Genomic DNA, 13,079 nt, shown 5'->3' on the forward strand with positions numbered 1-13,079 from the left:
TCTCCCTAACTTCTTGCTTATTTAATGATTAGACTGATCTACCTCAATTAAATTGAGGTCTCTCACTAGCATAGTTTTATCCTCTATTTTCTCTTTTTACTGACTGAACTTTTCCTTAAGAATTGGAATGCTATGCCATTTGATGTACATGTTTAGCATTTATACCACTGTCCGTGGTAACTGTCAGCAAAATGCAATTTCCTTGATTGTTGTCTATTTTGTTTTTGCTCTAAGAACACAACTGCTGTCTTTGCCCTTTCCTAAAAATTCAACTCAAGCATAAAAGATTTTACTCCAGGCCTTTATTTTAATTCTGTATCTTTCCATTTCAAATGTGTTTCTTGCAAAAGAAATTTGCTTCTGTTTTATGGGTGAATTTGGCCCATTCACATTCAGTGTTGTGCTAAGAGTGTATTTCCTTCCATCCTATTTTCTTCTGTTTATTCTTTACTCTGTCCCTACTGTATATAAAGTCTGTTTTGTTTCTGACCACTGCCTCTCTTAATCTGCCTTTCCTCTATGACCCTTCTCCCACTTTCTCTTAATCCCTTCTTACATCCATGCTGGATAAGATAAATTTCTATGCTGAACTGAGTGTGAATATGTATTCTTCCCTCTTTGAACCAGTTCAGATGAGAGAGGTTCAAGCATTGCTTACCCATCTTTATTGCACACCGTGTTTATGGGAGATATTTTCCCCATTCCTTCCCCTTCTCCAAGTACATCCCTTTTCCCCACCCTTCCAGTATTTTTTTGAGATCATTCCAATGATTCACATAGATCTCTTTCTAACTGCCCCAATAATGATAAATTTCTTAGGAGTTACATCTTCCTTATAATATAGGAATACAAAAAGTTTAATTTTAATAAGTCCCTTATTTCTTTTTCATGTTCACCATTCTATGTTTCTCTTGAGTCTTGTGTTTGAATATCAAATTTTCTATTCAACTCTGGTCTTTATGTTAGGATTGCTTGAAAGCTCTCTTTTTCATTAAATGATCATCTCCTCTTCCCCACACCAAGCAGAATTAGACTAAGTATTGCTGGGTGGGTTATTCTTTAATGTAATCCTAGCTTCTTTGCCTTCTATAATATCATATTTCAAGTCCCCTGTTCCTTTAACATGAAAGCTGCTAAATCTTTTGTGAACCCGTTGCTCCATGACATTTGAATGGTTTCCTTCTGGCTGCTTGCAAGTTTCCCCTTGACCTGAGAGCTCAGCAATTTGGCTATAATATTCTTGGGAATTTTCATTTCAGGATCTCTTTCAGGGGGTGATCGGTAAATTTTTTGAATTTTTACTTTGTCCTCTGGTTTTAAAATATCTTGGCAGTTTTCCTTGATAATTTCTTGAAATATGATGCCTGAGCTTTTTTTGATCATGGACTTCATCAGGCAATCCAATAATTATTATATTATTTGTCCTAGATCTATTGGGTTTTTTTTTTTGGAGGGGGTGCAGGATTTCACTTTTTCTTTTGTTTTCTTTGTTCTTTTGACTGTTTTAATATTTTGTGATGTCTCGTGGACTCATTAGATTCCCTTTGCCCAATTCTAATTTTTAAGGAATTATTTTTTTAGTAAGGTTTTGTTTTTTTTTTTTAAACAAACCTCTTTTTTCATTTGGCCCTGTTCTTCTTTTCAAGGACTTTATTTTCTTTGGTATTTTTTGTGCCTCTTTTACTAAGCTGTAAATTCTCATTTCATAATTTTCTTGCATTGCTCTCATTTATTTCCCCAATTTTTCTCTATTAATTTTATTTGATTTTTTAAAAAAATATTTTGGCTCTTTTTAAAAATAATCTCTTGTTACACTTCTGGAAACTCTCGGCTTATGTCTAATCTGTAAGCTTCTTTAAGTCTTTGCTTGTAGGTGTTTTCATATCATTGTCATCTTCTGCCTCTGTGTCTTAAATTTGCCTGTCACTAGAGAAGTTTTTTACATTCTTTTATTGTTGCTGTTGTATGTTCATTTTCCAAGTCTTTTTTGTGACTTTGAATTTTATGTTAGGACTGGGCTCTGCCTCACCTCTCTGAGGGTGTATGTGATGGTGATGAAGATGATGGCCAGGTCATATACTTAGTATACCAAGGCTAGGCACTATACCTAACTGGGCATCAAACTAAATAGTATCAATTAATCTCATAACCAGAAAGCATTAGAACAGCTATTACTATAATGCTAGGTACTGTGCTAAAGTAATGGGCAAAAACAGTTTCTGCCCTCAAAGAGCTCTGAGTCAGACAACATGTATATTAATAGTAGCATACAAGACTGCAGAGACAGAAAATAAATTTAGCAGGGAAGGGTCTAGCAGCTAAGGGAACTGAGAGAGACCTCTTGCAAAAAGTGACATTTAAGATGAGTGCTGAAAAAGACATTCTATGAAGTAGAAGTGGGAGAGAATTTCATGGATGGAATACAGCAAAATACAGTGATGGGAGTTTGAGTGTTGTATATGTCCATGGCAGGCAATAAAGTTTAAGAAGGGAGGAAGTTAAAAGTGGGCTGACTGAAGAGGTTTACATAAAAAGAAAGATCTTTTTATCTGGAAGTACACTGGGGAGTGTCTAGGGCTTTGTGCTTTGGGGAAAGAGCCACAGTCAGACTTTGGCAGCTTTGTGAAGAATGAATTGGTGATACATTGTATGAAAATACTTTAGAGTTTTGTGAAGGATGGATTGAAATGGGATAGACTTGAGGGAGGGAAACCAACTAGAAGGCTAATGTAAATAGTCTAGGTAAGATGTGATGATGTTTTAAACTGGGGTGGTGGTAACTTGAATAATGAAAGTTTACTTGAGTAAAGAAGTAAAGAAGGTAACAAGAGATGTAAAAATAGAAAGAGAAAGGTTAAGGTCATTGATCAGACACTTATGGGAAGTAAGAATTAGGTGCTGAGTATGACATTAAGGTTGCAAATGGAGGTAACTGAAAAGATAGTGGTGCCTTCAAAAGTAAAAGGTAAATGGGGAAGAGGGATGGAGTTAAGGAGAGAAATAGTAAGTTTCATCTTGGACATGTTGAGTTTGAAATGCTTAAGGGACTTCTTGAAAAGTGAATTCACACAAGAGTAAATCATGTTTTCATTTCACAAATTGTGTGGAGCTTTCAATGACTTCAACCTGTTTTCTAGCACAAAAACCACATCATTTCAACAAAAATGTTCACCTAGTGATAATATTGATTTTGGAATATTACAGCTATCAAAGAATCAAAGCTGTGGGAGAGATGCATGATAGATTGAAGAAGGCTGCACCTTGTTTCTACTATGACCTATATTCAAGAAGTAGCCTAAAAGATACCAATAAGGAAATGTGCAAGTGGATAAGGAGTGGACTGGTTATGAAGTAAGGAATAAGAGATGAAAAGCTCTAGTGTTCTGTACTTGTAGAATGTTTAAAAAATAATAATAATCTAGATACAGGTGGCCAGCACACAGGATAGAAACTATCTATTAGATCTCTGTGGGCAGTGGAAGGTCTAAGGAAGAACATGTACAAGTATGACATAAGATGAAGTGTGATTTTACAGTAATAGAAGGAATACCCATGAAGATCCAAGATTTCTTAAAAAAAAAAAAAAAAAGAATTACATGGCCATGTGACACCTTCAGAAAATGGAAAATATAAGATTTGTAAGGCTACACTGTTGTGTAATTTTTCCAGTATTTTATTTACTTCAATGTATATTTAAAATTCTGTAAATATATTCAAGAGTTTTCGTGCAGTGCACACTTTTAGAAATGAAGAATCAGCTCTGTGGAACATTATTAAGAAGACTGAGATGTGAAAAATAGAAAAAGATATAAATAAAAATGTGCAGGTAACATTTGGACTACAAATAAGCACAAGCCAAAGGTCAGAAAAATGAATAAAATATTCTCAAAGAAATTTTAAGAAACAAAAAACCACAGATTTTTAAAAAATGTTCAAAGTATCATCACATGAACATTCACAGGGAACTTAAAATTTTAAATATTATTATTTACCTGAATAACTTTGGAGGCAAGATGCTGAATCGTGTTTTATCCAAAATTTTCCTTATTTTGTTTCTTCCACCTGAAACAGTGTTTGCTTTAATTTTTTTATTTCCCTTCTCCTGTGGAAATATCTGTTCCATATCTCCAGGCATATCAGGGATAGAATAGCGATTATTTTTCTTCTCAGCAATTTTGGGAATATGAGGAACACCATTTTTGTCTTGCTTTGTTCTACTAATTAATTCTTTAAACACTGTTGAAATAAAGAAATAAAAATTACAATTCTTCTTCTTAATAGAAAACTCTTCCCATGACTGACAAAATCAAAGGCCACTATTTATAAAAACGAATGTCAACTTTTTTTCTGTCAAGCTTTTATGAAACTTCCTGTTTTTCTTCACTCATCATCACCATTACCATAATCATCAGTGATATTTACATCACCACCTTCATAGATGACATTTGCATATAACATTAAAGTTTGCAGAGCACTTTTCCTTTTATTATCTCATTTGACCTTCACAGGAACCCTCTAATTGTAGGTGTTGTTATTATTTCCATTTTATAGATCAGTAAGGTGAAGCCAGTAAGTGATTGGTCAAAGGTCACATAGCTGGTAAGTAGCTGAGTCAGAATTAGAACTGAAGTCTTCCTGAATCTAAAACAGCCAAATTTGCCAAAATGAACACTGGATTTTCTACAGAGGGGATCTGTATTAGAAGTAATCATCAATCACACAGGGAAAGTCGAAACGAGATGGTTCTTTTAACTCTCATTAAAAGAGCTCTAGTCAATACAAAAAGTCATACACAATAAAAAATGCAGCTGTTATATTTTGCCCAACTATGTATGGTGAGGAATTCTAAACCAGATATGGGATAAAGGAGATGATAAATCACCAAGACTCAATAAACATTTATTAAGTGCCTACTACATACCTGGCACTGTGCTAAGTGCAGGGGAGAGAAATAAAATGAAAGAAAAAATACCAACTGATAAGAAAATTACAATCTCAATAACATAAAATTTAAAATCCTTTGCACAAACAACCTCAAAGCATCCAGAATAAGAACACAGACTGAGAAAAATCTTTCTAACCTGTATCTCTAAAATAAGGCTGGCATTAAAAAGTGTATGAGAAAAGTATTCCCAAATTTTTTAGAAATGCAACCTATCAAAAACCATATGACTAAGTGTTCAAAATTACTAAGAGAAATGCAAAATAAAATAATCATTAAAGTGAGGCTATGAAATATGTGGAAAGTCAGCACTAAATCATCCCTAGAGAAACTGTAATAAGGCAAAACATTGTGGGGCAAAAATTTAGCAACTGTGCTAGAGAAATTACTAAACTGTTTATGCCCTTCAAAACCCACTACTGGATTTATAGCCTCAGGAGATCTAAGGTAAAGGAAAAAATTCTTACATGCATCAAATATTCACAGTCAAAAAGCTGGAAATTACATACCTAAAAATTAGAAAATTACTAAATAAATTTTGAAATATTAATGAAATGTAATATGAATGTACCAGAAGGAACAACAAAAACACTCCAAGAGCCAAAGCACCACTATACATACTTCAATTAGCCCCAAGACATGTCAGTCTCAAGGCCAGGAATCCATTACCTCCTACTCCATTTCTGCCATGGGGTAAGCTTCTAAATGCCATCTGTGAGACAGAGCAGGTAAGGAATTTGAGAGCTATGCTCCCTAATATGTGCGGGGGACCATGGAACTTTCTAATCTCATTTAAAGCTGAAACCTCCTAAATGTCATATCCTTAACTAGAAGGTGAACTCCCTGAGAGCAAGTACTGTTTCCACTTTGCTATTTGTGCCTCTGGTGCTTAGCACGATACTCTGTAGATAATATAGTAAGTACTTAATAAAATGCTCATTCATCCATCCATTCATCTATTCATCCATTCCCCATGACAAAAGGTTCACGGCTCTATAAAGAATTTAAACCTATGTATTTTCTTTGGGATTCTGATTGTCCATTATTCACCAACAAGTAAACTGAGTATCGGGAAAAAATTATTTTGGCAGCTTGAGTAAGAAAGAGGGATTAATTATGAACTGATTACAATATTCCCGGTGATAAGGGCCTATTTTTAACTCCTCTGATTGCTATTTAAAGTTCTTCACAACCTGGCACCAATCTACCTTTCCAGACTTACTATAATTTCTCCTCTTCACATATTCTACTGCTCAGTCAGACTGTCCTTACTTTTCCCCAATCTACTTCACATCTCTGTGTCTTTGTACTGATAGTTACCTATAACTGGAATGTAGTCTTTCCTCAGCTTTGCATTTTAGAAACCTTATTTTCTTTCAAGATCTGGCTCATGCACTATCTTTTTAAACAAAGTCTTTCCATATCCTCTCAGTAGGTCTCATTCCCAGTACTGCCTCTTTTACACACACACGTCTCCAGTCTCCTCCAATGCAAGTTCCCTGAAAGTCAGCACTGTTTCACTTTTCTACTTGTCTTTCCAAGGTCTAGAACAGCGCTTGCCTCATAATGCATGATTAATAAATGCTTTTTCATTGACACTATGGTGATAGCAATGTGAATGGAATGAAAAGGATCAATATAAAAGTTTCAGAAAGAGAAAGGACTTGGTGAGTTATCATCCGGGGAAGCGTCGAACAGCAAAGAAAAGAAAGATTCAAAGGACCACTATGGGGTTTTAAACAAGACTGACTGGTGGGGTGGCAGCAATATATTAAACTATCCAGAGAGAGACACAAGAGAGAAGAGATGGGTTTAAGTCAAGAACTAGGTAAAAAATGTTTCTGTCTTTATAGTACTTGCACCTAACACATGCATATATTAAGCACTTCATAAATGTTTCAATCTTGTTCTGCAGATATTGAGCATCAGGACCTTGCAGAACATCCAGGTACAGAGATATCTAGGATGTAATTAGAGATGGTAGGCTGGAGGCTAAAGGAAGTATTAGGACTGAGTACATAAATCTGGAAGGCACTTGGAAATAAGTGATAACTATACTAATGGGAGGTGATGAGGTTGCCAAGGATGAGAAAGTAGAGAAGCGAAGAAAGCCTGTTAACTGATAGAGAGATCCTCACTCTTAGGATAAGGAAGAAAGAAATGAATAAGTGAAGAGGATCAAGGTATGGGTGTGGCAAACTGCATACACTGTCAGATCCAGCTGGGGTGTTGGTTAGTTCTCTTTAACTGCTTTTTTTTCCTTCTTTTTTGCATTCTGTTACAGAAATGACTTAATAGGGGAAAGATACTTTCAGAAACAAAGGGGACAAAAACAACTTTAAGATATGTTTTAAAAATTAAAAATTACATGGGTCAACTATCTGAGGCTACACTTGATAATCAAAACATTAAATGGGAGGAGAAGGTGGTTGGGAGAGAAGCCCCCATGTCAATATGACATTCCTGCTCTAGAGAATTACAATCTTTTAAAAATATGCTTTTGATTAGAAAAACTCTGTTATATGCCACAAAAAATTTACTGGCTTTCTTCAAATTCGTACAGAAGGAAACTGTAAAGACTGTATGACTATGCTACATCCATTTAAAGCTAATCACCTATATGCTATTTCTGCAGTCTTTATACAGAAAGCTAAAATGTTATCTTCTATGGACATCTTTCCTGATTTCCCCTTAATTCTAATGCCCTCCCTTTGTGAACTATTTCAAATTTATCCTGTACATACTTTGGTTACAGAGTTACTTGTGTGCTCCCTCCCCCATTACACTGTAAGTTCCTTCAGACAGGGACAATCTTAACTTTCTTTATATCCTAAGTGCTCAGCACAGTGCCTAGCACATGACAGGCACTTAATAAATATTTACTGAATGACCACTAGAGGTGAGTAGGGAAGTGGCACGGCTGGATCTGGTTTTTAAGGAAAATCATTTTGGCAACTTTGGATGAACTGGAGCAGAGAGACACAATTAGGAGGGCATTATGATACAGTGGGTGAGAGGTAATGAAGGCAGTAGCCTTTGGAGTAGAGGAGTTGGATGCTAGAGACATAAAGGTAGAAATAACAAGATCTATGAAGTGGCTAGATATGGTAAGAGAAAGTGAATAATGAGGATAACACAGAGGTTATGAAACTGGGAGAACAGAAGAATACCAGTGTCTAATTTCAGTAGAAGAGAGAGCCCCATGGAAAAGAAAATGAATTCTGTTTTGTACTTAGTGAGTTTGAGATTTCTCTAAGATATTCACTCTGAAATGTCTAATAGGCAACTCATGATGTGAGACAGGAGCACATGAGAAAGACTGGGGTTGGATATACAGATGTGAGTCATCTACTTAGAGATGATAATTAAATCCATAAATGCTGATGAGGTCACTGAGAGAAAGTGTGGAGAGAGAAAAGAGCTTGAAGGCCCAAGCCAGAGTCTTAATATATACCCACAGTTATGGAGAGTGAACCAAAGAGAATGAAAGGAAGTGGTCAGACAGGTGGGAGAATCAGAAGAAAGTACTGTCACAAAAGCCTGGAGATGAGTGGTCACTAATGTTATATGTATTAGATAATTCAAAAAGAAAGGAGACTGAGAAAAGACCATATTGGCAATTAAGACATTATTAATATCTAGAGAGAGTTGTTTTAGTTGAGTGATGAGATCAGAAGCCAGATTACTAAGTAAGAACTGAGGAATGAGTTATTTGGAACCTTAACCCTCTGTGAAGATGGCTCTGGGCAAGTCATCTATTCTGTTTTTCCATCTGTATGATGAGAATATTTCACTGGATAAATTCTAATATTCTTTCAAACTCTGACATCCTATGAATTTAAGATATATGTGCTACAGGTTTTGCATATCAAGAGACAACACCTGACTTTCTAACTTTTAAATGTTTTACATTTCTGCCCCAAATCCTAACTATATAATCATGCATTCTCACTCTTTTTTGTTTAAATGCAAGCATTTAAGTGAGAATAAAAAAAATATATTAAAGTATATTTTTTGTTCATTCATCTCCAAATGAATGGCATGTCCCAAAATGATATGACGAAAAACAACCTATGCAGACATTTTAAATTATATGATGAGTGTGTATACGTGTGTATACACATGTGTGTGTGTGTGTGTGTGTAAAACCATGCTTGATTACATTCTAGTGCAATATAAATAGCAGTATAACACAGTCATAGGTTTGAGATGACTTAAGCTTACACAGCCTGCTTTATGTTAGCCTTAGGCTAGTCACTTTGTCTCTTTTTTTTCTACATCAGGAATAAATTATTCCCCATTCATCTAAAAGTGAAACCACTGCTGCAAAGTTCATTTTTCTTCTCTTCTTTTTAATGTGGTACATTTGAAAATAGGAAGATTTTTTGAAGGAAGGAAGGGAAAATACAGATTTTACAAAAAGAATGCCATAAGGGTCAAAGAGATTATTGGGGAGCCTCAGAAGAGACACCCCTCCACACTGACATATCAATACTCATTAATAATCATTTTTTGGCTTAAGTCATTTAATTAGCTCCACAGCCTCCCATTTTCTAGTCCTCAGGTCTCTATCTTTTCCATACAGACACATGAAAAATTCAAAATATTTTGCTGAAACCTCAGGAAAATACAGCAATATTCCCCTAATTAACAGTCCATTAACTCTTTCAAGAAAGAAAAAGAAGCTCTTAGTGACCATCACTCTCCTGTCCAGATGTTCAAAAAAAAAATCATCCCTTAAATAATACCATCTATGAATTTTGTGCAGGCTCTAATCTCTTCTCTTTCCTGAAAATCAAGATATTTGGAAGAAGTCCTATTATATGCCTCCTATTCTTCATGATTCTTCCAGGATCACTCAGGGATCAGTCACACAATGGTTCAACAATTACAAATGCAAACTCTCTCGGAATCTGTGGAACTAGAGTATCCAAGGCTTAGTGACTTGAATTCATGGAAGGCATATCTTGGGTGCTTTCTTGGGATTTCTTTTCTTATCCTGGGTTTTTGATTCTCTATTAATACAATTTTTGCTTCTTCCCTTTGTAGTCTAAGAATCATTTTCCTTGGCAGAGAAACCAGAAGGCACTGCCTTTTCTCTGCCATCTGATATTACTATGCCATCTAGATCAAACAGCGAGGTTCTGGCCTTTTTTAATTCTCCTTATTTTCAAAAGTAACTTAAAAAAACCAACAGCCTCTTCTTTCCATTGAGAAATGTTTTCAGAGTAGTTCCTTATGTGACAAAACTCACCAAAGATGTTGGTCTTTATAGTCAGAGAGAGATGAGTATTATTCTTTAATATTTCAAGAGCCTTCCCCAACGTAATGTTCTCAAAATTTTGTCCATTAACTTCCATTATCTTAAAGGAAAAACAATGTATTAGTAACCAAATGAAAACTACATTAATAAATGTTAACAAGCCCAAGTTTTTTTGCTGTTAAGCATAATAAATTTTGTCAATGTGTATTTCTGTTAATACATGAGACAGCAAGGTGGCACAGTGGACAAGGTGCTGAACATGGAGTTAGGAAGACTTGAATTCAAATATAGCCTCAGAAAAGTACTAGGTATATCACTTAATGTGTCCACCTCAGTTTCCTTATTTGTAAAATGTACATAATAATAGCACCTACATATCTCAAGCGTATTGTAGGGATAAAATGAGATAATACTTGTAAAGTGCTTTAAAAATCCTTAAGACATATAAATGGTATTGTTAAATACATATTCAAAAAAAAAAAAAAACTAAACATACCACAATATTTTAAAGATTTGTAATGGATTTAAGAGTAATATTAACCTAACTTAGAATCCTGTCTTAGACCCTTCATAGTTAATGAGCTTTGGGGATACTTAATCTCTCTCAGCTTCCATTTTTTCATAAGTAAAGAGGAAATAATAGTACCTGCCACAAAGAGTCATTATTGGGGTCAAATGAAATAGCGTGTACAAAAAGCTTTGAAAATCTCAGAGTGTTTTTATAAATGTTAGCCATCACTGTTATTATTATTCAACAGAAATATTTAATTTAATTGGCTTACTCCAAAGGAGCACCAGTGGAATTTTTTTTCTTCAGCCCTGGTACTATAGCAAAGTATCAGTGAATGGGTCCCACAGGATTCCCTCTTTACTCACTATGGATAACTGGCAATGCTGCCACCACAAGAAAACCACTGAGTTTGGATTGCCACTCTACTGAAGCAGCTGGCTGAACAGTATTTTTCAAAATCTAAAACTATCATACTTTCAAAATGACACTAAAATGTTGCTGACTGACAATCTTTTTAAAGACAAGAGGGATGGATGCAGAGAGGAAAAGAGAGAGGATAGTGAGCGAAGAAATGGCAAGATAAAGGATGAAGAAACGCCACAAGTGAGGAAGGAAGTGATCCAGCAATGTTAGGGATCATTTCAGTCAAAAATACTCTCCATGTTGTGCTTTGCTACCATATACAAAATTTCTTTTGAGATAAAATAAAATGTCACAAAATATTTTGTATTTATTATGCTTAAGAAGAAAATGTTCGAAAGATTTTTGCTACTGGAAATATTCTGTATATGTATATATATATGTATGTATTTTTTACCTGGTCACCACGTTTAAGTCCAGCTTCAGCAGCTTTGCTGCCTGGATCTACTCCTTCTACAAAAATGCCAAACCCCTCACTTCCTCCAGTGAGGCTGAAAAAAAGTGGCGATTCCCTGGAAGTCTTCTGCAAAATAATTTGCCTCCATTTAGCCTTTGCAGCACAGGCAATATTTAATAAACGAAGATGCCCCTTCATTTTCTGTAAATAAAAATAGAAAACTATTTCCCTTAAAACATGAAAAGACTACATTGTTAAAGTATTTACAATCACAATTATTTATTAATAACCTCATCAAATTACTGTTTCAGATGAAGAAGTGGCCCTCCCACTTGCCAAGAAAAACCTCTCTAGCATGTAGCCTTGTTCCTATCCCTTTCCATCTTATTTAGAAGACTGCATACTTTACTACTCCTACTTTTTCATCTTCAATCTCTTCCTGCTCATTGGCTGCTTCCTTGCTGCCTCAACCAATATCTCAACCAACCTAAAAAAAAATTCCTCACCTGCTCCATTCATCTCTGCTAGCTCTCATCCTGTATCTCTTCTCACTTTAAAAGTTAAACTCCTTGATAAGGCTGTCTACAATCTGTGTCTCCAAACCCTCTTCCCTCATTCTCTTCTTAAATCTCTGCAGTCATGCTCTCAATCTCATAATTCAACTGCAACAGATCTCTTCAAAGTTACCAATGAACCTTTAAAATAGATTTTATTATGTCGTTTGCTTTTGTATCATAATAATTTTCCCCAGTGTCCTCTCCCCAGAAAGTCTTTTCATACAAAAAACAGTATCTTTTAAGGAGAAAAAAGAAAAATGGGGAAAAATGAACATAGCTGACAAATGCACTGAAGAAAGCTAGGTCCTTCCCACTAAGGCTACATCTTCCAAAAAAGGGAAGGTCTTACTTTGGAGATGGGAAGGGGTTTCACAGGATAATGTTCCTATGAGTGAAGAGATGAATCCTGGGGGATCTGGTGCTTGAAAAGTCTGGGGGAAAGGGAGGACCTGGAACACCTGGGGGGAGCTGTACCTTGAGAAGGAGGAGAGCATGGACACAGGGAGGAACTTTCCAGGCAAATACAGAAAATAAGGTCAACAAGAGATGATACAGATCAGTAGTGGGGTGCATAATCAGGGACCTGGTAGGAGAGGGGTCCTACAGCATTCTCTTTGACACCTACAACAAATAACTGGCATTGTTCTGGAAATGATGCATAACGTTAAGGGGGAACACATGGGGCAAGACTTACAAGGCAATAACATAAAGTGCCTATAGGAAAGAGCCTAGAATGGATACCTTGGAAGCTTTGATAACATGAAGAGAGACAGAGACCAGACAATTGTAGGAGTCATGAATCAGAGAAAGAAGGTCTAGAGTAAACAGAAAGAGGAGATGGATGAGGCTGAGAGAAATAATTTTTGGAAAGGAGTGCAAAAAATGAAATTAAAAAACTAATAAATAAGACTAGCTAAAGGGGAATATCAAACAAGAAAAGGAGACAAAGAGTGAGAGAGAAAACCAATGGGTAAAAAAACCATTAAAGT

At 35.5% G+C, this 13,079-nt stretch overlaps 1 protein-coding gene across 9 annotated transcripts in view; it reads right to left on the bottom strand.

The window, feature by feature from the left end:
* The window catches only part of RAPGEF6 (Rap guanine nucleotide exchange factor 6), a 225,407-nt gene that overhangs the window by 77,388 nt on the left and 134,940 nt on the right, over window positions 1–13,079 (bottom strand). For all 9 annotated transcript variants that reach the window (XM_072629969.1, XM_072629966.1, XM_072629967.1 and 6 more), the window contains 3 exons: window positions 11,534–11,734; window positions 10,197–10,305; window positions 3,993–4,236 (listed from right to left, as the gene is read on the bottom strand). In XM_072629969.1, coding sequence (XP_072486070.1) covers window positions 3,993–4,236; window positions 10,197–10,305; window positions 11,534–11,734 — 554 coding nt within the window. The remainder of the gene's footprint in view (window positions 1–3,992; window positions 4,237–10,196; window positions 10,306–11,533; window positions 11,735–13,079) is intronic.

The sequence above is a fragment of the Notamacropus eugenii genome, chromosome 1 (genome assembly GCF_028372415.1).
Source record: "Notamacropus eugenii isolate mMacEug1 chromosome 1, mMacEug1.pri_v2, whole genome shotgun sequence".
NCBI lineage: Eukaryota > Metazoa > Chordata > Mammalia > Diprotodontia > Macropodidae > Notamacropus > Notamacropus eugenii.